The sequence below is a fragment of the Bos mutus genome, chromosome 8, assembly GCF_027580195.1.
Source record: "Bos mutus isolate GX-2022 chromosome 8, NWIPB_WYAK_1.1, whole genome shotgun sequence".
Classification (NCBI taxonomy): Eukaryota; Metazoa; Chordata; class Mammalia; order Artiodactyla; family Bovidae; genus Bos; species Bos mutus.
In genome coordinates this window covers 45,035,357-45,060,333 of record NC_091624.1, presented here as the reverse complement: position 1 = coordinate 45,060,333, position 24,977 = coordinate 45,035,357, and the positions used below count along the sequence as shown (strand labels likewise).

Here is a 24,977-nt window from a genome sequence, read left to right as displayed (position 1 = left end):
TCCACCACAGTTTATATGAACATGCTTCAGTAATTTTTTCCAAGACAAATGTGATGTTTTCATTTTAAAAATAATTTAGTACATCTGGAGTCATATTTGTAACAGGTATAATATAGGGATCTCTGTCCAGCCCACTTCCTCCACCACCACCATCTCAGTGGTTGCCTTTAATTAGTACATGACGTCCACCCTCCAGGTTTTAGCCTAAAGCACCTCACAAATTGTGTAACACGATAAGGAACACTTCCTTGTGCTGGATCGAAACTGCCTGTCTGTCTGCTAGGGTCTTCGTCCTCTCTGTGGCAGCAAGGACTAAGAACTGTGCGCGTCTTTTCTCAAACACATGTGCCCCAGTTTGCCAGAATCATTCAGAATGTTTCCCGGGAGTTTATGTTTCATGATTTTACTCATTTTTCAGATTAAAGGTATGTGTTAATCTTTTTATGATAGTTTTCTTAGTATGCTATGAGGCAACATCTCTTTCGTCACCAAGTTTAAATTGTAAATGATAAAATATTAATATTCACTGATTTTGCTGAAAACATAGCATAGAATTTGGACTAGATTATGTTTAATCTTGAGATTCAATAGTTCTATAAAACATTGTATTAATCTTAAGTACTCTGATAGATGGTGAGAAGGATTTTACTGAATATCTGCAAGGCAGCAGACACCATGTTTGAGCAAGCTCCGGAACTTGGTGACGGCAGGGAAGCCTGGCATGCTGCAGCCCATGGAGTCACAAAGAATCGGACAGGACTGAATGACTGAACTGGAACTGAGACAACATGTTAGCCATTAGCCACTTTGTGTATTAGCATGCTTAAAATTCTATATTATCTCCATTTAGCGGTAAGAAAATTGAGATTAATATCTGTGGATCAGAGAGATTAGATGTATTACTCATTGTCATGTATGTGTGTTCAGTTGCTCAGTCACGTCCAACTCTTTGCAACCCCATGGACTGTAGTCCACCAGGCTCCTCTGTCCATGGAATTTCCCAGGCAAGAAAAATGGAGTGGGTTTCCATTTCCTCCTCTAGGACATTTTCCTAATGCAGAGATCAAACCTACATCTCTTGTGTTTCCTGCATTGGTAGGCAGATTCTTTACCACTGCACCACTTGGGAAACCCCACTCATAGTCATACTGCTAATAAACCAGTAAAACTCTGGTTCCAATAAGAACAGATTCTAAAAGCCTATGCTCTTTCCTTTACATCACTCTGTAGTGGGGTTGGCAGGGCTCACCTGACAGATGATTACCAATCTGATAGGTAATATAGAGATTATTTTAGCACTGATTCAAAATGTCTAAAATCCCTTTCACATGGGAAAGTCTTACATTTAGCTATGAGAGTTGTCTTCAAATACAAATGCCCCATAGAGATAAAATCAGTAATTTACATTGAAACAAACTATTGCAGTGACTGGCTTCAACAGGAGGCAGGATCCAGAGACAGGCAGGAGAAGACAAAGGTCACACCTGCAGAATAAAGTGAAAAGATGTAAGAAACTGAAGGACCCCAATCTGTTTGCCTACTTTCCAATGGAATTCTCCAGGCAAGAATACTGGAGTGGGTAGCCATTCCCTTCTCCAGGGAGTCTTCTCAACCCAAGGATCGAACCTGGGTCTCTCACATTGCAAGCAGATTCTTTAGTGTCTGAGCCACCAGGGAAGTCCATATTTTCCTAACTTAGATATATCAGTCTCAATTTCCATACTTGTAAAGTGGGGATGCTCTTCTACCTGGCTGCTAATTGGGAACAAATGAACTCCATGAGAATAATTCTGTTATCCAATTACCATGGATCAATGTTAATGTCAAATATATCTCCTCCACCCCTGGCCCCCCGCTTGTATTCCCTTTTAGAAAAGGTCATCCTTGGAGTAGAGGGTCAAGAACTGGTTCATCCTAAAAGGCTTCCTCTGATTCAGAAGCGAGATGTTTGGCACATCCATGAGGATGACATACAGGTATGGGCTTTGATTTAATAAATGAAATGCATTGTTTCGCAGGTATGCAGAGAGCAAACAAGTGCCATATCGTGTCTTTTCTGAGGATTCTTACTCCTCTTAACACATATGCTTGGGTGGAGAATGGTGTGGGGCGGGGAGACCAATCCCTTAATGGATTAGAAAACAAACAAACAAAAAAAGTTCAGGTTTGTTGGTGGGTGGATCCTCCAGTTTACGTGAAGAGTTCCACTAACAGTTTTCCAGGCTGATCCAAGACAGCCTCATTTGTTCTGAGCTGATGGCCGTGGAGTGTCCCTCTTGAGCATTTTGCTCTCCCAGTGATCTGATCTGCAGGTTTATTGACCTCACAGATTCTACAGCATGGCTGAACAACTTTCACAGGAATACAAAGGCCTGCTGCTGAGAAGAGTGTTTAATTCAAGTGTTAAAATTTAAAAACATTTAAAATGTTAATCCCCAAAATAATAAATATTTATGTAGAAAATGCACAATACTCCTAATGGGGAGGAAGCTTCAAAATTAGGTTCTTTGCAATGCCCACTATTGTCAAAGAGGACTTCTCTGGTGGCTCAGACTATAAAGAAGGCTGAGTGCCAAAGAACTGATGCTTTCAAACTGTGGTGCTGGAGAAGACTCGTGAGAGTCCCTTGGACAGCAAGGACATCAAACCAGTCAATCTTAAAGGAAATCATCCCTGAATATTCAGTGGAAGGACTGATGCTGAAGTTGAAGCCCCAATACTTTTGCCTGATGTGAAGAGCTGACTCCTTGGAAAAGAAACTGATGCTGGGAAAGATTGAGAGGCAGGAGGAGAAGGGGGTGACAGAGGATGAGATGGTTGGATGTCATCACTGACTCAATGGACATGAGTTTGAGCAAACTCTGAGATGGTGAGAGACAGGGAAGCCTGGCTTGCTGCAGTGCATGAGGTTGTAAAGAGCTGGAGATACTTAGCAAACTGAGCAACACTGCATTGTCAAAGACATACAATGATTGTTTTTATTTTTATTTTTAAATTACTTTGTTTAGTTTTTAAAAATTTTTTATTTTGTATTAGGGTATAGCTGATTAACAAACAATGTTGTGATAATTTCAGGTGAACTGCAAAGTGACTCAGCCATACATATACATGTCAATGACTGTTTTTAGATACTTATTATCAGGCATTTCCATTTTGAGACAGGTTTTTCATTTGACCCATGGAGCATCCTGACTGTCACTTTGCCTCTGCACTTCTTGAGAAAGCCGGCCTTTCAAATGCAATGACTTGTTCTCCCTCCACCATAACAGGAGCTCACTTTTTAGGTTTCTCGGTCACAAGTAAGACACAGTTCAACTTTCCAAATGGTCCCATAAGTCCTCTTTCCCATGGCTTGAGATGATTAAAAAAGTAACTCTCCATCTACTGCCATAAAGTCTATTTTTTTTTTTATAATCTCCTTGCAAATAGTTTTTCTCTTGATCTTCAGTTCTTTCCTCATCTTCCCAGACCTTTTAATGGTTGGACATTGGTGCTCAGCCAAGAGGTCAAAACCTGCTTTCTACTATCCATTGTGCAAAAGCCGGTGGGCTCTTTTGGTATCTATTGTCTGAAGACTTAATCCAGACTAAGATGAAAAGTTCCAGGATGAACCTACAAAATAAGCCTGGACAGGGCAGGAAATATGAGTTTGGAGCATCTTGCAGCTATAGAAAGTAAGGAAGTTCTCAAACAAACCCAAGCTCACATTTATGGGAATGTGTCAAGAAAACAGAGGGATCAACAGAAGGATCTCCTAGTTTCCAAAAGAAAAATTTGAGCAACAAAGTCAATAATGTGGTTTTAGACCATAATGCAAAGTATCAGTCAATATCCATGAGCCCATATTTGCATAAAAAGTGATTGAACAAGGAAATTAATGAGGGAGAATAGACAAATCTCTCTTAAAGAAGAATCAGAAACTTGATGCAGAAATTCACCCCCCTCCCCAGGAGGTGGAGCATAGCACCCCACCTTTGAGCATGGGCTGTACTTCATGACTTCCTTCCCAAGAGTAGATAGAATAATATGGAAGAAAGAAAAAAGTATAACTTACAGTGAAGAAGGCTGAAAAATGTTGCCTCAGTGAGATGGTCCAGGTTAACATCAGTAATAAGTCATATTGACAGTATGTTCTTCTGATATGATGCTATGAAAAATGACATTTGATTTTGTTGTTTTCTATCAATTCTCCATAACTCCAGTCTAAACATGAGAAAAACATCAGATAAACCTAAACTGAGAGACATCCCACAAAAAACCTGACCAGTATCTTTGACCAGTACTGTTCAAAACCATCAAGGTCATTAGAAATAAGGGAAGTCTGAAAAATTAACACGATTTAGAGGAGCCTCAGAAGAAATGACAATCCCATGGACAGAGGAGCCTGACAGACTATATAGTCCATGGGGTCACAAAGAGTCAGACACAACTTAGTGACTGAAAAACAACAACAACAAAAGGATATAAATTGAAAAGTCATATACAAATAAAAGGAAAATATCATTTTCAAAAGTAATCAAAAAGAACAATTTATCATAATGTTATCATGTCATTATTCAAAAGACTTTTATTAGCAACAATATCTAAGGCAAGGAAACAAGAATGACTATAAATTTCTGTTGAAATTCTAATTTTGAACTTCCTTTATTCAAAGCTATCTGGTAATATTTACCAAAAGCTTTACATTCCTCCCCCCCCCCCACATTGTTAATAGTGAAATTCTAACTGCAGTGAATATCCCAAGTGAAATTTCTAATATAGATGTAGATTAAATAAGTTCATTTTGTGTCTTCAAGTAAAAAAAATACGCATACTGTAAAAGAAGATATATTAGAACAGGAAATGCTCATGGTCATGATTTATTTTTATGTGAAGATGTAGAGTATAGGATAGTGTATACCAACTGTTAAGAATACATAAACAGAAGATCCAGGGGAGTAAAACTATAAGGATATATAGTAACTTGTACACCTCTGAATAAGGGGAAAGTATGCATTTTTTTTCATTTAATTTCATTTTATAACTGGAGAAAAAGTCCACCAAAATTAAAAAAAAATAACTTGACAATTATCCTGCAATTAAAATAAATAAAATTTAAAAACTGTACTCCAATATAAAATAAAAATTTTAAAAATAACTTGGGGGGACTTCCCTGGCAGTCCAGCGGTTAAGACTTCACTTTCTGATGTGGGGAGGCTGGTTGGATCCCTGGTTGGTGATCCAAGCTCCCACAGGCTGAGATCTTTGGATCTTGGCCAAAAAAGTAAAATACAAAGCAGAAGCAATATTGTAATAAATTCAATAAAGATTTTTAAAATGGTCTATGTAAAAAAAAACTTAAAAAATAACTTGAAAACAAAATTTTTCATAGAAATTCAGCTTTATCAGTATTTATTATTTTGCCTGAAAGGACTTTTGGGTTCCTGGGTAGAATGTGAAAGATCTGTAATTTTCCCCTCTACCTACCCCTCTACCCACCACCAACACAGACTCAATGGGCACACATTTAAGTCACATGATGGATACTGTTTTTCAGGAAGCTTATGAAGAAGAATTGTTGTATCAACTAAACCTAAATAGAAAAATCTTAATAATTCACCTTCTAAAATCAAGGTAAGTTCTATGATAATTCAATACCTTATAGACATATTAGTCTATAGTATCCTAGTTTTCATAAAAAACTTCTGGTAAAGTGAATTCCTTAAGCCCTTCTTATGTATATGTAATCTGAATTCTTACTCTTCTAAAATAAGCTTGTATCATTTCAACAATTTAATAACATTTAACAACAATTATAGACACTGCTCTCCTGTTCCTAAATTACTTCCTATCTGGGGCACCTGGAGTATGCTCATTTTAAGGGTTCATACATGAATGCTTTGGAAATCAGTGGGACAAAATAAACTTGAAAACTAAATTTTTTTTAAGTGACTTCTAAATTATTGAAAATAGACATCAAATAGAGTTCTGCTGGAGAGGACTCTAAGGGATGGGAAGAATTTAGTTTATCAAGTTATTTTGTGTACCTTAAATAATTCTAATGCATTAAACTTTCTTCAATAGCTCTCTTCACAACTGTTGCTGCTGTTTTTGTTGAATTTCCACTTCTTTCTTTTCTGTTGGTCCTACACACAATAGCTCTTCCTCCCAGCCTCAAACATTGAAATCATGAAGAATTGTCAAATGAGTAAAATATAAGGATAACTCATGAAGAATTGTCAAATGAGTAAAATATAAGGATAACTCCACTGAAGAATTGAGACTCTGGCCTATTAGCTAAAAAAATAAAGTAAATAAATAAACAACAACAAAATCTCCTTCCCCTTTGAGTCTCCCACTGGACAAATGTACAGAAATATGAACCTAATAACATACTTATATTGATAATTTGTTCAAATCTGCATATTCTAACATCCTCAGGATGGAAGGAAGCTAATATTTATTGAGAAATTTCTATGTGCCTTTCCTCAAAGTTCTGTTTTAGTCCCCAAAAGTTCTGAAAGTGTTAACCTCTGCATCCATTGAAATGTCCACATGGTAGTTTACACTGATTGATATTTGAATGTTAAACCACACTTGAATCCTTGTGATAAAACCCTCTTTGCTGTATTCAGTTCACTTAGATTTTGTGAAAGGTTTTTGAAACCATGTTAATGATGAATATTATTAAGCATTTCTACCTTTTTGTGATGTTTGTCACATTTTTATATTAACATTATGTTGGCCTCAAAAATGAGTTAGGAAGTATTCTCTCTTCCTATATGTTCCAAAAGATGTCAGTTTTAGAATGCTTGATGGAATTCATGAATGAAACTACCTGTGCCTTGAGGATTTGTGTGTGTGTGTGTGAGTGGTTTTATTATTACAAATTCAATTTTATTCAGAGAGGGTTATTCAAATTTTTTACTTCACTTTGTATCAGTTTTAAATTATAATTCACAAGGAAAATGTACATTCATGTAAGATGTCAAATTTTTGGTATAAAGTGTTTTTTATAATATTCTCTTAATATTCTTTTAATGTCTATAGTATCTGATAAAACTTTTATAATTTCTAATGCTAGTAATCTGAGTTCTCCATCCTTTTCCCTTGACAAATCTGAAGAGGTTTATCAATTAGTTCATCTTTTCAAATAGCCAAAATTTGGATTTGCTCATTATTGCTCTAATCTATTTATTTCACAGAATCCATCTATTATCTTTATTATTTTTCTACTTATCTAGGGTTTACTTTTCTCTTTTTATAGAAACATTTCATCTTTTCTGTCATAAGTATTTAAACTATTTAAAACCATAATATTTCCTTCAAGTATTAATTTAAATGCATCTAAAAAACCTTGACATGTTTTATTTTTATTATCATTCCTTTCAAAATATTTTGTAATTTCTTTTGAGACTTCTTCTTTGACTCATGGATTACTTAAGAGTGTGTTATTTATTTGATACCAATATCTGATAGTTTATGGTATAACCTTTGTCAAGATTTGTATGATATCATTTTTTTAATAAAAATTTATTGTAATTTGTTTTATAGCCAAACCTATGTTCTAACTTGTTAAACATATCATATGCCCTTGGGAAAGAAAATATTTTTCAGTTATTGGATGAAGAGTTCTAGGTTGATAGAATTATTTAGATCTTTTATTTTTACTTACATTACTCTTTTATTTGTTCTGTCAATTGCCAAGGGATGAGTATCAAAACATCCAATTATGAATTGGAATTTTTATCCTTTGAATTTTTAAAACAATTGCTTCATGTATTCTGAAGCTTAGCAGTTAGACTCATACATATTTATCGTTTTTTCTTTATGGTGTACTGACTCTTTTCTCATTATGTCATTATAAAATGTCACTTTTGCTGGGAAGTGTATTTTACCTGATATTAGTACAGTTTAGCTCTGTCTTCACATGTTTACTGTTTCCATAATGTACAGTTTTTCATCCATTTTCTTCAACCTACCTGTGCTTTAACATTTAAAATGTGTCTCCTGTAAGATGGCAAGTGGTTGGTCACTGCCTTTTAGTGACTTCTGACACTATTTCTAACTGGAAAGTCTGATTTCTAATTGGCAAGGTTAAGCTATTAATATTTAATGTAATGAATGATACATTATAATGTTATGAAAGAATGATATGGTTGTATTTAATTTCTGTTTGTCTCTATTTTTGTTTCTCTGGCCTTCTTTTCCTACTCTTCTTTGGATCTTTGAATTATTTGACTTCTTTTTTACTTTATCTACTGGCTTTTTGTTTATCTATTGTCTTTTTAGCAATATCTCTCTGCTTTAATTTAAAGTTTTTGTTTTGGAGATTAAAATATATATTTACAGTTAATATTGTATGAAAGTGAAATGAAAGTCTCTCAGTTGTGTCTGACTCTTTGCAACCCCATGGACTGTAGTACATGGAATTCTCCAGGCCAAAATACTGGAGCGGGTAGCCTTTCCCTTCTCCAGGGGATCTTCCTAACCCTGGGATCGAACCCACATTGCAGGCTGATTCTTTAACTTCTTTACCAGCTGAGCCACAAGGGAATATTGTATAATTTTTTATAAAATGTAAAACCTGCAATCATTTTAAGTCCATGTGTCATGTGTACATGATACATATATCTTAATGCACATTAACCCAACAGATATATATTTTGATAAAATATATACTATATATATATATCATATATACATATATGATATATAATATCACAAATATTTTGCATTAATTTTGGCACTTAAGGCAAGAGATTTTTCCTTAGATAATATTTTTCCTAGGTTCTTCTCAAAATGATGCAGTTTTAGAACTGCCAGGATCTTTTTCTGTTTATTTTGTTGCCTGTACCACACCCTGAAATCTAGATAGAGAGTCTTCTCATGTGACCGGGATTGATTTTGCTTATCTTTAGCATAAGAGGATCTTGCTGAGAATTGAAAGCAGCCTAGAGGCATCTCTCTAACATAATAAGCTTTATCTGTTCACTTATTAGAATAAATGAATCTCACCATCTCCCTGTCCTCTTTTCCAGGGAGCTTTTAGCCTTAAATTACAGTGAGACGTACTACTCCACAAAAGGAGAGGAAATCACCAAACATCCTCAGATCACGGTATCTTACAGGACCTTCCACTGTCTCTTCTTTGAAAATATTTATTTCCTTGCATAATTTTGAAACCATTCTAGCTTTTGAAACCATTCTAGTAGTTGCAGAAAGCGTTACATCAGAATCAGAAAGTTGCGGGAAGTGTTAGTTAAAAAATAATAATCATAAATAATCTAAAAAAATTTTAAAAACTGAAGAGTTAACTTGGTTCTAACAACTCATGAGAGCTTCTAAGCACTACTGTCCACTTGCTCCTCCCACTAACACTGGTCAAAGAGAGTGGAAAATACATAGAGTAAGTATAAAATTTAAAAAAAAAGAAATTAATCTTGCATTGACTACCATCACTGAATGATCCTAGAATAGAAGCTATGATCCTCTGAATGCTAAAGGAGGCTGATCACTGCCTAACAAGCAAATCAATGACTGCTAATGTATCTTATTGATTTCTTTGTACCCCAAATGGTGTTAAGTCTGGAGGAAGGGTAAAACAGGACTCCAAAGAAGTATGAGGTACCTGATGGAGTACTAGTTAAGCTAAAGGACAAAACTTAAAGATATGGAACAATTTTAAAACCTCCATCTATTTGACTCTTATGTGAATAAAATCCCCTTGCCCAGTCCTTCTGATGCACCAACACTGAGTCCTCTCTTTCATTCTCCAAATGAGTTTTGGTTCATTTACTATAGTATTATTTCAGTGGATACATGTTCTGTTTTTATATTTATTTTCCATTCCAGAAGATGCCCACTGAAGCCTTCTAGCCAAGGATGACTTTATTCTCTTCTACCAAATGTATACTTTTTAAACCATATCACCTCTATTTAAGGCAGTTATCAGCTATGAAATTTAAGTCATCATGCACTCTTTGTAAAATAGAACAGTAAGAAAGCTGGATTACATTCTTCTACAAAGGGAGTGGATATTAGTCTGTGAGGGCCTGAGGTTTAGGGCCATAGAAATTGTCACACATAGACAGGAACTGAACAGAAGGAATTGATGGAAAGAGAAATTATTGGTGGAATCACCATGAATGGAGCACCAAGGAGGAAGTAATAAAGATATCAACTGATTGAAGCAGAGAGGCAGGGAAGTCATGAAGGAACCTGGTTAAAGAGTGAGACCTGATTTTTGCGATCATCAAAAACTGATTTGATTTCATATGCAACAGGGGGAAATGTATAATGATAGCACAGGGAGGGTAATTTGATAGAGATATTAAGATGGATTAAGGAATAATATTTCTAAGTAAAAGGGTCACACTTCTAAGGTTAGCATCAACTCATAGACTGTTAAAATTGTGAGGGAAGAATTTATATACTGTTTTAAACAAAATAAGCAATTAAAATAAAAGAATTCTAAAGTAGCTTTAAAATCTTCCAACACAAGAATGCAGTGAATGAATGCATTAATGAATATAAGTGTAATTTGTGAAAATAAAATAATTATTATTATTATGAATATAAAATGTATATATATTAATATTTATATAATACCAAAACATGTACTTTTGTCAATAGCCTCTTCATCTCTTTTAGGATCACTGTTTTTACCAAGGATCTATCTTACATGAGTTTGATTCTGCTGTCAGCATCAGCACTTGTCATGGTCTGAGGTATGCACTGTATCTTTCTACTTAAATGAGTTATTCTATGAATTTTCAAAGACATTCTCTTTTATTTTTTAATTTTTTAAATTTTTTTATGTTTTATTTTTTTGCTTCATTCATCTGTTGAGTTTATTTTAAATTTTTTATCTTATTTTTTAACTTTACAATATTGTATTGGTTTTGCCATATAACAAAATGAATCCGCCACAGGTATACATGTGCTCCCCATCCTGAACCCTTCTCCCTCCTCCCTCCCCATATTATCCCTCTGGGTTGTCCCAGTGCACCAGCCCCAAGCATCTAGTATTGTGCATCGAACCTGGAACGGCAACTCGTTTCATATATGATATTATACATGTTTCAATGCCATTCTCCAAAATCATCCCCCCCTCTCCCTCTCCCACAGAGTCCAAAAGACTGTTCTATACATCAGTGTCTCTTTTGCTGTCTCATATACAGGGTTATTGTTACCATCTTTCTAAATTCCATATATATGCATTAGTATACTGTATTGGTGTTTTTCTTTCTGGCTTACTTCACTCTATAATAGGCTCCAGTTTCACCCACCTCATTAGAACTGATTCAAATGCATGGATTGGAAGAATCAATATAGTGAAAATGAGTATACTACCCAAAGCAATTTATAGATTCAATGCAATCTCTATCAAGCTACCAATGGTATTCTTCACAGAGCTAGAACAAATAATTTCACAATTTGTATGGAAGTACAAAAAACCTCGAATAGCCAAAGCAATCTTGAGAAAGAAAAATGGAACTGGAGGAATCAATCTGCCTGACTTCAGGCTCTACTACAAAGCCACAGTCATCAAGACAGTATGGTACTGGCACAAAGATGGAAATATAGATCAATGGAACAAAATAGAAAGCCCAGAGATAAATCCATGCACATATGGACACCTTATCTTTGACAAAGGAGGCAAGAATATACGATGGATTAAAGACAATCTCTTTAACAAGTGGTGCTGGGAAAACTGGTCAACCACTTGTAAAAGAATGAAACTAGAACACTTTCTAACACCATACACAAAAATAAACTCAAAATGGATTAAAGATCTCAATGTAAGACCAGAAACTATAAAACTCCTAGAGGAGAACATAGGCAAAACACTCTCCGATATACATCACAGCAGGATCCTCTATGACCCACCTCCCAGTATATTGGAAATAAAAGCAAAAATAAACAAATGGGACCTAATTAAACTTAAAAGCTTCTGCACAACAAAGGAAACTATAAGCAAGGTGAAAAGACAGCCTTCAAAATGGGAGAAAATAATAGCAAATGAAGCAACTGACACACAACTAATCTCAAAAATATACAAGCAACTCCTACAGCTCAATTCCAGAAAAATAAACAACCCAATCAAAAAATGGGCCAAAGAACTAAATAGACATTTCTCCAAAGAAGACATACAGATGGCTAACAAACACATGAAAAGATGCTCAACATCACTCATTATCTTTTATTTTTTTAAAGACACTTCATACAGAAAAATTAATGGCAAAAAACATACTGTATATTTTTGGCATGAATATCCAGCCTAGCCCATTTTTAATGTTCATTTTAGACAAAAAGGTACAACATGCTCTAAGCAAGATTGATTTTTCAATATATGATCAAGGGATTCAGAATTGGAAGATAACTGAGATTTATCCAGCTTGGCCTCTCATGTTATCAGTCAGGATACTGACATCAGAGATTTGTTCCTAAACATTAATTTTGCTGGTGGTTGAACTCTGTCCAAAAACAGGCCTTCTACTTCCTAATCCTATACATTCCTACCACATCACAGCACAATGCTTCACAGCTTTTTACTAAATTAGGCAGTGTTTCCAGTCTCTGGAAAGTAAAAAATCAGAAGTAAAGCCTATATAAGATGTCTCTAGCTCTTGGGCTCAAGGACAAAGGAAGAAGATGTTGGGAGGCAAAGTAGAAAAACAAGAAACTTGTATCTTCATTTATGAGGATTTTACGTGTTCAGTTTTCAGTATTTGCAAGAATAAAAAACCCTTTAACAACACAATTACCACATAGCAGTGTCTGTACCTTCATATATTTACTCTTTAATTAATACATACAAATTCACAAAATTTTTGCATGAACTCAGACTTTCCAGGGGTCCTCCCCATGAGCGGGAATTGCTACTCTACTCATGCTTCAGAGGAAAGATGGAGCTGTCAAACTTCTGAAATCCAGATGAGTTGTCTCTTAGCAAAGAGTCACATGCCATATCACCTCTCGTCGTTGTTGTTCAGTCTCTAAGTCACGTCTGACTCTTTGTGATCCCATGGACTACAGCATACCAGGCTTTCCTGTCCTTCACTATCCTCAAGGCTTTGCTCAAACTCATGTCCATTGAGTCAATGATGCCATCCAATCATCTCATCAGTATATCACCTCTTATTCACTCAGAATACCTGGCTACCTGCCGACATGAGGCCTTGACTCCACTTTCTTATTTTTTAAAATTTATTTATTTTAATTGGAGGATAATTGCTTTATAATATGTTTCCCTTTCTTAAAAAGGCAAACTCCATAAAGTGAAACAGAGAAATACTGTACTAGAAATATCAATAACCTCAGATATGCAGATGATACCACCCTTATGGCATAAAGTGAAGAGGAACTAAAAAGCCTCTTGATGAAAGTGAAAGAGGAGAGTGAAAAAGTTGGCTTAAAGCTCAACATTCAGAAAACTAAGATCATGGCATCCGGAACCATCTCTTCATGGCAAATAGATGGGAAAACAGTGGAAACAGTGTCAGACTTTATTTTTTTGGGCTTCAAAACCACTGCAGATGGTGATTGCAGCCATGAAATTAAAAGACGCTTACTCCTTGGAAGGAAAGTTATGACCAACCTAGATAGCATATTAAAGAGCAGAGACATTACTTTGCCAATATAGGTCCATCTAGTCAAGGCTATGGTTTTTCCAGTGGTCATGTATGGATGTGAGAGTTGGACTGTGAAGACAGCTGAGTACCAAAGAATTGATGCTTTTGAACTGTGGTGTTGGAGAAGACTCTTGAGAGTCCCTTGGACTACAAGGAGATCCGGCCAGTCCATTCTAAAGGAGATCAGTCCTGTGTGTTCATTGGAAGGAATGATGCTAAAGCTGAAACTCCAGTACTTGGCCACCTCATGAGAAGAGTTGACTCATTGGAAAAGACTCTGATGCTGGGAGGGATTGGGGGCAGGAGGAGGAGGGGACGACAGAGGATGAGATGGCTGGATGGCATCACCGACTTGATGGACGTGAGTTTGGGTAAACTCCAGGAGTTGATGATGGACAGGGAGGCCTGGCATGCTGCGATTCATGGGGTCGCAGAGTCGGACACAACTGAGTGACTGAACTGAACTGAACTGAATGTAGCAGTAAAATGAGAGAGATTTTAAATAGACATTGTATTCCCAATTTCCACAGGGGGTTCTTCAGGGTGAGAGATCAAAGATACCTTATTGAACCAGTGAAATATTCAGATGAGGGAGAACATTTGGTGTTCAAATATGACCCCCTGATGCAGCAGCCTGCCAATTATTCTTGTACAGAGCTCAACTTTACCAGGACAACTATTCCAAAGGGTAATACTAAATCCCTGGAAGATTCCAAAATGGAAGTGAGTGCTTTATTTTTAAATCATTTTTATCCCATGTCAAATGCCTCTTATTTTTCTTCTCATCTCAAGACAGAGATTATAAGCCCAATGAAAGCAGTGTATATGCTACCTGAATCTGACTCTTCACTGTTTGAAATCTGAAATGTCAATTTTTTGTTGTTCTTATCTTTATAGGAAGTGTGCATTTCCTATAGCAAATCTCAGTTTGTCTCACCAAGTTCAAAGAAGGTGGCTATCTACAACCCTAAATATATAGATTTATAGTATTAGAGCTAAATATGGTTGGAAGGAATGAAATTTACATCTTGAAATCTCTCCTAAATATTGTCTTTTCTTTCCTTGTCTTTCTTGCCACATTTTTTTGGGGAGGAGTTGCTGGTGATAAACCAGATTATCTCCCTCACATCAAGCCAAATAGTCTAATTGTTAAGGTGGAATTTCTAGTGGAATGACACTACAGTGATAGTCTTCTGTGTTTTAGGCTTTTCTATACTAGCTCATTGGAGAAGGCAATGGTACCCCACTCCAGTACTCTTGCCTGGAATATCCCATGGACGGAGAGGCTTGGTAGGCTGCAGTCCATGGGGTCGCAAAGAGTCAGACACGACTGAGCGACTTCACATTCACTTTTCACTTTCATGCATTGGAGAAGGAAATGGCAACCCACTCCAGTGTTCTTGCCTGGAGAATCCCAGGGACAGGGGAGCCTGGTGGCTGCCGTCTATGGGGTCGCTCAGAGTCAGACACAACTGAAGCGACTTAGCAGCAGCAGCAGCATGCTAGCTCATATCATCTTAAATCCCCACAAGGCGTTAGCCTTAAGATCTGTGAGTGTTTGTCTTCTTCACATATCCATGGTTTAGACTGTGTCTGAAACTTTCTAGATGCCTAAGAGGAGTTTTCTGATTAAATCAATCAATTAATAAATGATTAGTTAGCTCAGAAAAGAATAACTTAGCCAAATAGTTGAACGATATGCCTCTGGTTTATACTCAAGAGAATATGCATGTACCTAGCACCTGATACTGAAGGCTGAAAACTTAGAATTTCCTGAAACTGTGTTTTATAAAATAAAGACCTATAATTAGCAATGTTTTACAAGTTTCCTTGGAATTGAATTTCAACAAAGGGAGATTGGGAGACAGAAGAGTAGAAGGAATACGGTCAGTCCTATTGACTGATTTTATGTCCTACTCTCAACTATAGATGGCCTTTTTTTATATGAACTTACTTAGTAAGTGTTTACTTTATAAAAGAAAAAAAAAAACTAAATGTTAAAAACTGTATTCATGATTCCTTACTTATAATAACTCTTATTTTACCTGAAAGACTAAACAAAGAAATGAAGGAATATAAAATATGGAATGTTGCTTCAGTTTCACTAAAACCTGATGAATAGAGCCACATGTTTTAATAACATAATGGGTTTTATTTACCTAAATTTCTAGAATTATTAGATATATTCTTGGACCTCACCTTACATACCAACATTTTTCACCTTGAAAATTTTAACTTAAAATGTTAAGATAAGAAATATTAACCATACTTCATTTAATTTTCCATACATTTCCAGAGCAAGGAAAAAGAAAAGCATATTGAACTATTCATTGTTGCTGATGATAACGTGGTAAGTTTTCACTTAAACATTTGCTGTCTATTGTAGTTGTGATCTTTTAGCAAAGAGAAAGTAGTATTTTCATCAGAATTTCATTCCAGGTTCAAAGTTCTGTTTTTAGCTTCCCCGGACATATGTAAGAGACTATAAGGTCCTTTGGGTATACAGCAGACTAAGCCAAAATAGAACCCTCTCTCTCCATTATGAACATATGGAAATGATAACAACTTACAAAAAAATTGAAAATGTGTTTACAGTCTATATGTGGGTTTGTGCTCAATTGCTCAGTCACGTTTGACTCTTTGCCACCCCACGGACTGTAGCCTGCCAGGCTCCTCTGTCTTTCCCAAGTAAGAATGTTGGAATGCACTGCCATTTTCTTCTCCAGGGAATCTTCTTGACCCAGAGTTGAAACCTGTATGTCCTGCATTACTGGCAGTCTCCTGCATCACAAGCAGATTCTTACTGCTAAGCCACCAGGGAAGCCCAAGTGGAGAGAAGTGGGGTGGACCACAGTTTCTTGTCCTTCTCCATCATATCTCTGGCTCCAGGATGATCCTTGATTATATGCTCCTGAGCCTGTGGCCACCATGGATACAGGAGGGCTGATGAAGTTGTTGTTTTTTGCAATATAGTGGTTGCTATGCAGCTTTAATAAGTTTTGTTATAAATATGGACTCTAAAGCAGCAGTCCCCAACCCATTTTGGCACCAGGAATTGGTATCTTGGAAGACAATTTTTCCATGGACCAGGAAGCAGGGAGATGGTTTCAGGATGATTCAAGTGCATTACACTTATTGGGCACTTTATTTCTATTATTATTACTTCAGCTCCACCTCAGATCATCAGGCATTTGATCTCAGGGGTTGGGGACCCCTGCTTTAAAGAACTGTTATCAGTTGGCTTAATAAATAGGTATAATGCTATATAATGTAATGTGAGGAGGGAACAGAGTTATAAAGAAACACCTTTAAATAGTGCCAAGTTAAAGCTGCCTTTAGAAACTGCTATATCTGGTTATTTTATATTAAAAGTATATTTCTGCATAAGTTGTCTAGATTTTTCAGCTCACTGGAAGGAAAGCCAATGAATTTTTTTCTTTGAAATATACCATGATGGAAATAATTTTGTTGAAATTGCATTCAGTTTCTATGATTAATGAATGTTAATTGAATGTCTATTTTTCCAGTATCGCAGAAATAGTCAACCTCATAGTAGACTGAGGAACCGAGTTTGGGGAATGGTCAATTTTGTCAACATGGTAAGATTTGACACAGTTTGAATCAAGCCAAAAATACAAATGAAAGAAACTTTTAGGCTAGATCTCTGCTGGATTTTTGTAGTAATCCTGATACTGATACAGCCCAAAATACAATTCACCAAGGCGGCTAATTAACAAAATTCCATTGGGGGGAAAAAAAAAATCAAAGCAACAAATGAATCACAACTGTAAGTTTTAAGTTTTCTAAGTAAATGACATTTAATATTTACATAAGTTTTAAACATTCGTTACTAAGCACAAAATTTACAAGGCAGTGTACAAAGACTTGACTACCCACCATGAATAATTAAACCCATTCTTTGAAATTACTGTTCCATGACCTTGCATTGTATAGCAGAAAAGCTATCAAGCACTAATATATAATCCGTCTTCAGACAGAGAGATCAGGGGAAATATTTCTATGAAAAGCAGCAAAATGATTACTTTGTCTAATTTAGAATGAACTAGAACCCTTTTAAATAAATAATACTGTGAATTTTACACATCTTTTAAAAACTGACTCCTTCTGAGTTAGCCAGCTCCTTTACTAGGATAAAGAGGGCCCCCCAAAAAGACACTGTAGAAATCACCCCTTTAGGTCAGTGATTTTTTTCATTCACCAGCTGATCTGTTTCTAGTTTTTCACTAGAATCTTTGGGGACCTGAACCAGCCCTGACTGTGCACTGAATTCCCAGGTTAAGTAAGGCCACCAGTTTTGCTCTGCACATAGGGGAAGTCATGAGCTGACCTCTATTCAAATTCTACTGGGCCTAGGGCTGTTGAATAGGCTATGAAGATTCCATGGTGAGGGTCCCTGGTCAGACAGATTGAAGTCTATATTTAGCAATGAACAGGGCTGCAAATCAGATTCCCTGCTTGGGAACAGCAGGAGAAGCAGCTCTGAAACTGGTAAAGCTCTGTTAGCTGTCTTAAGTCAAGTTGACCCCCTTTCCTAGCTGAACAGGAACACTGACTTTGCTTGAAGACTATTAGCTCTGTCTGCCCATCTCTTAGGCCCATCTTTTAGGGGTTTTCACCAGTCCAGAAGCGGGTTTGCTCTGGGGGAATCTCAAGGGCTGCTTCTCCTGTTTCTTGCAGTTATCTTTATTACTCCCCTAATATGGATCCAAATATAACACAGATCTATCTCTCTCCTTGAGTTCCCATCCACAAACTGTTGCACATTGCTGAATTAGTACTAAATATTTTCAGTTCAGTTCAGTGATATTTTCTCACTAGAAGAGAATATATCCAGAGAATGGCAAATATCATTTCCAGTTGCACTTGATTACAATTTTATGAACCTGAAGTCCACCCAAGAAGGTAGAGAGTCCAAAGAACCCAAGTTAAGAAAAAATCTTACTGGACCTAACTCATCAAAAAAGACAAAGGAGTGGACATCTAGTTAGGTTTGAGACCATGGTTTAGCTAAAGATCTAACTTTATAAGAGTTTATGAAAACCATAGTTCTTCATGGTTATGAAATGACCGTGAGTCATGATTATTGTGTCGATACATGAAATTCTATATAGTCATATTAAAAAAGTGAAAAATTAGTACATGATTATTGTTATAGCAATGATGTGAATATTAAACTTCTTAATAATAAGTTACATCTTCTATGAATATTATCAAGTTGACCTCTCTATTTCAGTTCTTAACTCAGTGTTTATAGTTTATCATCCACTCCTCCTTTCAACTGACTTGTACTGGCTATTTTGAGATATAAAATTGACTTAACACATAGTTCTTTGTCTCAAAATCTTCATAATATTTGCTTAAATTCTTTTTGTCCTGGCATCAAAGTATCTACCAACTATGTGTTTACAAAAGCAGATGGGAATAAGGGTGACAAGGCTTGAGCTACAACTATTTTTGTCTGCTTTGAGGCTTTGAGCAATTTCCAATAAGTTTTCTTACACAACAAAGTAATTCCAAAAATCAAACATGGAGCACAAGCATGACACCTAGGTTACTGTTTTTTGTTTTTCTTTTTTAATGTCTACAACTTTTTATTCATAGAAAATTTTAATCACATACAAAGTAAGCAGAACAGTATAATGAACCTCTGTATTTTCATCATCCAATTTCAACAGTTATCATCATTCTACTCTTTATCAATTTCACTAGCCAATGCCCACCACTTGCATTATTATTATTGTATTTTTACAAGTTTGGGGAGGTAAATTCAATGCTTTGAAATACACAACTATGCATTCTTCTTCTTATTATTATTTTACAGGTTTGAGAGTGGTAAGTTCAATAGTTTGAAATGCACACATCTTAGCTATAAAAATTTGAATAATGAACCCATCTATGTGAGCCACACTCCTATGACCATAATAGAATCCATTTCCCACAAAATTCCTGTATCCCTAGGAGTAATCTGCTGGCTCTCCACTTTTCTGAAAAATTTCTCTGTAGATTAGTTCTACTCTAAGAGTTTCACGCAAATGGAATTACGCCATGTGTCCTCGTCTGTGTCTGACTTCTCTTGCTTAGCACAATGCCTGAGACGCATTCATGTTGCTGTGTGTATATTGGTGGTTTGTTCTGACATTTCTAGGTAGTTTTCTAGGGTATGGAAATCACAATTTGTTCACGCATTCTCCCATTGATATTCATTTGAGTAGTTTCCAATCTGGGCTACTGTGAATGAAGCTGTTATGAACATTTTTGCACAAATCCCTTTGCAGACAATGCAATATCAATGTTCTAGTCTACTACCAAACCAACTCATGACCTCAGTAGAGAGACAGATAAGGAATATTCATTCCATTGTGTGCCAGTGTTCATAAATTCATGTTTTCAGGCCAGGTATTATCTCGGAGCTTTACTTATGTATTTGTTTTAGACATATCCTGACCCCAGTGTCCATCAGAATTATAATTCTAAGAGAATCAGATGTTTTTAGTCAAGTTTCTTGGTTGGCCACGGTGGTTCACCCAATATTGATGATTCAACCTCACATTCTGTTTCAATACAACTATTTATAAAATGAGGCCTGAACTTTTGACTATGTACTACACACATCAAAATTACTTTTTTAATATAAAGAAATATAGTCACAATAAAGGATCCTTCTGCAATTTGACATTGTGAAAAATTGTTTCTCCTTTGAACAGATTTATAAAACCTTGAACATTCATGTGACATTAGTTGGCCTTGAAATATGGACAAATGGAGACAAAATAGAAGTAGATTCAAACATAGAAACTACCTTATTGCGTTTTTCAGCTTGGCAAGAAATAATCCTTAAAAAAAGGAAAAATTTTGATCACAGTATGTTACTCAGGTATGTAACTGCTCTATTTTTCTGCATATTAGATGGATTATTTTTAAAAAGAAAATAATACAAATAAACTAAAATATTTTTAAAGCAGTTGACTTTTGGATAAAAGTCACAGGAATAAAACATTATGTGTGGTTATATAGAATATTTCCAAGTGACCTTGTAAATGATCTTTTTCCTAAAAATGGTCTTTCAGCATCTCTTTTGATGTCCTTAAAGCTACTATATAAGGGTGATACCAGCTTTACCTATTTAGTCTATCTATAATCCCAGTATTTCTCCTAAGGCCTACAAAATAGCCCACCAATACACTTTCTAGAGATTTCTTCAAGAAAATTGGAAATATCAAGGGAACATTTCGTGAAAGGATAAGTATGATAAAGGACAGAAAACAATAAGAACCTAACAGAAGCAGCAGAGATTAAGAAGAGGTGGCAAGAATACACAGAAGAACTATGCAAAAAAAGGTCTTCATGACCCAGATAACCATGATGGTGTGATCACTCAACTAGAGTCAGGCATCCTGGAGTGTGACGTCAAACGAGCCTTAGGAAGCATTACTACAAACAAAGCTAGTGGAGGTGATGGAATTCCAGCTGAGCTATTTCAAATCCTAAAAGATGATGCTGTTGAAGTGTTGCATTCAATATGGCAGTAAATTTGGAAAACTCAGCAGTGGTCACAGGACTGGAAAACGTCAGTTTTCATTTCAATCCCAAAGAGGCAATTTCAAAGAATGTTCAAATTACCATACTGCTGCTACTGCTAAGTCACTTCAGTCGTGTCCAACTCTGTGTGACCCCATAGACGGCAACCCACCAGGCTCCCCTGTCCCTGGGATTCTCCAGGCAAGAGCACTGGAGTGGGTTGCCATTTCCTTCTCCAATGCATGAAAGTTAAAAGTGAAAGTGAAGTCACTCAGTCATGTCTGACTCTTAGCGAGCCCATGGACTGCAGCCTGCCAGGCTCTTCCGTCTATGGGATTTTCCAGGCAAGAGTACTGGAGTGGGGCGCCATTGCCTTTTCCAAAATTACTGAACAGTTGTGCTCATTTCACATGTTGTTAAGTTTATGCTCAAAATCCTTCAAGCTAGGTTTTAGCAGTATATGAACAGAGAGATTCCAGATATATAGGCTGGATTTAGAAAAGGCAGAGGAACCAGAGATCAAATTGTCAACACCCATTGGATCATAGAGAAAGCAAGGGAATTCCAGAAAAACATCTACTTCTTCTTCATTGAATACACTGTATGGATCACAACAGATTGTGAAAAATTCTAAAAGAGGTGGAAATACCAGCCCACCTTGCCTGTCTCCAGTGAAACCTGTATGCAAGTCAAGAAGCAACAGTCAGAACCTTACATGGAACAACTGACTAGTTCAAAATTGGGAAAGGAGTACAACAAAGCTATATATTGTCTCCCTGTCTGTCACATGCAGAGTATATCATGCCAAATACCAGGCTGGATGAATCACAAGCTGGAATCAAGATTTCCAGGAGAAATATCAACAACTTCAGATATGCAGATGTGTACGTGTGCTAAGTTGCTTCAGTTGTGTCCAGTTCTTTGCTACCTTGTGGACTGTAGCCTATCAGGCTCCTCCTCTATCCACAGGATTCTCCAGGCAAGAATAATGGAGTGTGTCGCCTTGCCCTCCTCGAGGTGATCTTCTTGACCCAGGGATAGAATCTACATCTCTTAGGTCTCCTGAATTGGCAAGTGGCTTCTTTACCACTCATATCACCTGGAAGCCCAGATATGAGAATGATACCACTCTAATGGCAGAAAGTGAAGAGAAACTAAAGAGCCTATTGATAAGGGTGAAAGAGGAGAGTTAAAAAGCTGGCTTAAAACTCAACATTCAAAGAGAAAGATTATGGCATCTGATCCTATCACTTCATGGCAAGTAGAGGGGACAAAGTGAAAGCAGCAGCATATTTTCTTTTCTTGGATTTCCAAATAACTGTGGACAGTGACTGCAGCCATGAAATTAAAAGACATTTCCTCCTTGGAAGGAAAGCTATGACAAACCTAGACAGTGTATTAAAAACTAGAGACATCACTTTGCCTAGTTTTAGTGTATAGTCAAAACTACGTATAGTCAAAGCTATGGTTTTTCCAGTAGTCATGTAAGGATGTGAGAGTTGGATCATAAAGAAGGCTGAGTGCCAAAGAATTGATGCTTTTGAATTGCAGTCTTGGAAAAGACTCTTGAGAGTCCCCTGGACTGAAAGAAGATCAAACCAGTCAATTCTAAAGGAAATTAACCATGAATGTTGGAAGGACTGATGCTGAAGCTGAAGCTCCAATACTTTGGCCACTTGATGCAAAGAGTTGACTCATTGGAAAAGACCCTGATTCTGGGAGGACAGGAGGAGATGGGGGCAATAAAGGATGAGATGACTGGATGGCATCATTGACTCAAAGGACATATGTTTGAGCAAACTCCAGGAAATAGTGAAGGACAGGGAAGTCTAGCGTGCTATAGTCCATGGGGTCACAAAGACTCAGACACGACTTGGTGACTGAACAACAATAACAACAGCATTATCTTAATGTTAACTTTCAGTCTGAGCTCAGAACTATGAGGCTTGCAAGGCCCATAATCGGAGCTCAGGTCTAGTCATTTGGCAGACTGATGAGCAAACCAGAACTCCAGATATCATTTCTGGTATCACAATGGCTGTAACACATAGCTCCAGGGGAATAATTGTATCTGGTTTAGTTTCACACATTCATGTACTGCTATGTCCCAAAATCATAGGGGGTAAACTAAAATATCATCCTGACCTTCATAGCAGGCAAGACTAGCCCCTTTGCCTAATCCATGTATGTATGTCTTAAAATACATAATAAGTTAGTCTAGGAATATTAATTTGTTTTACGTAGACAAACTTTTACTTCCACGAATGTCTCTTATTCTGAGCAGTAGCTTCACACACTAATAGTATGTATACAAATAGGAATATGGGGAGGGGAATGCTAAATATTTAACTGAGCATCATATTTGGAACTTCTTATGTGTTGGGTTTCTTATATGTCTTCTTTCTATATTCACATAGATCTAGAAGTGATTGGATACCATATATGACATTATCATGCTGTGACTTGGTTTTCAGTGTCAATGAGCTAAGTTAGAATCCAGATGGTGCTTTCTCTGGTGTTTCATCTCCATAGCTGATATTATCTCAAGATCCCCAGAGTCTAGAAAGATCAGAATCCTAAATTCTTCCAAGATGCAAAGTCAAATACTAAGACTTTTAAATATAAGGAGATAAATATTTCAGTAGTGAAGACAGAAAAATAACATCTCTTCTTGATGAAAAAATTTGAAGATTGAGAGTGGTCACCTGACCTGACAACCTTTCTTGTATTTGAACTCTCTGTATTATACTCTGAGTTTCCTTGGTGGCTCAGATGGTAAAGAATCCGCCTGCAATTCAGGAAACCTGGGTTCAATCCCTGGGTGGGGAGGGTCCCCAGGAGAAGTAACAGCTACCCACTCCAGTATTGTGGCCTGGAGAATTCCATGGACTGTATAGTCCATGGCATAGCAAACAGTTGGACATGACTGAGTGACTTTTACTTTCACTTTATTATACTCTAAGAATGGCCCTCCAACTTATGATAGTTCTTTTTAGAGTGGTAAAACTCTAAATGTTCTTCTTGAAAGCATATCAGATTTGGGTCCCTTTAGTATATGCATCTACATCTGTATTTTTAGACAATCCAGGAATAGGCCTTTTTTACATGACATGTGTTTTTAAATATCTGATAATAGTTATCAAATTCTCTATGAGTTTGTATGGTTAATTATTTTTGTTTTAATTTTCAAGCACAGCAAACTAATCATGGTGTTGAGTCTGTTCACTATGTTGCATTTTCCCCTCTGAACCCTTTTAAATATTCCGGTCTTTTAAGTGACCTTAACCAAAGTTGAGTGTAGGGCAAACTAAAGTTAAGTCAAATGGACTCTGACCTTATTATTATTTTTTTTGGAAAGGGCATTTTTATGATTTAATTTCAAGATTACATTGACTTTCTCAATGCCTCTAAAATGCCACAGGTTTAAAATGAGCTTGATATCAACTAAGGTCATCCTCCATTCCAGAACTCCAGGAAAAAGAAAAGGCACTTTTCATGTGCCAGGGTACTAGCACTGCGGGGTTCACTTCACTTCAGTCTTTGTGTTAATTGAACTATGGGTTTATTTGTGTCTTGTTCATAGTGGAAAGTGGCTCTACACACAGGCACATGGAACTTCCTATCCAGGGGGGATGTGCCTGCCCTATTATTCCTCCAGTGTTGTTAAGGTGAGCTGTGTTTTATTTATGTTACATTACTTAATTAGAAAGTTTACCTTAAATTACTGTAATTTTCTGTGTTCTATTGAAAAGAACCACGTATGCATCTTATCATACATTCCCATCAAAATATGTCATGATGAAGCTGTCTTGTTTCTTTTTT

General features: G+C 36.5%; 1 protein-coding gene across 1 annotated transcript in view; it reads left to right on the top strand.

The window, feature by feature from the left end:
- Positions 1–373: 373 nt before the first annotated feature.
- The window catches only part of ADAM7 (ADAM metallopeptidase domain 7), a 79,550-nt gene continuing 54,946 nt past the window's right edge, over positions 374–24,977 (top strand). Inside the window, exons 1-10 of the mRNA XM_070374927.1 lie at positions 374–425; positions 1,873–1,976; positions 5,537–5,613; positions 9,021–9,099; positions 10,633–10,709; positions 14,147–14,339; positions 15,913–15,966; positions 17,144–17,215; positions 20,342–20,511; positions 24,739–24,823. Coding sequence (XP_070231028.1) covers positions 374–425; positions 1,873–1,976; positions 5,537–5,613; positions 9,021–9,099; positions 10,633–10,709; positions 14,147–14,339; positions 15,913–15,966; positions 17,144–17,215; positions 20,342–20,511; positions 24,739–24,823 — 963 coding nt within the window. The remainder of the gene's footprint in view (positions 426–1,872; positions 1,977–5,536; positions 5,614–9,020; positions 9,100–10,632; positions 10,710–14,146; positions 14,340–15,912; positions 15,967–17,143; positions 17,216–20,341; positions 20,512–24,738; positions 24,824–24,977) is intronic.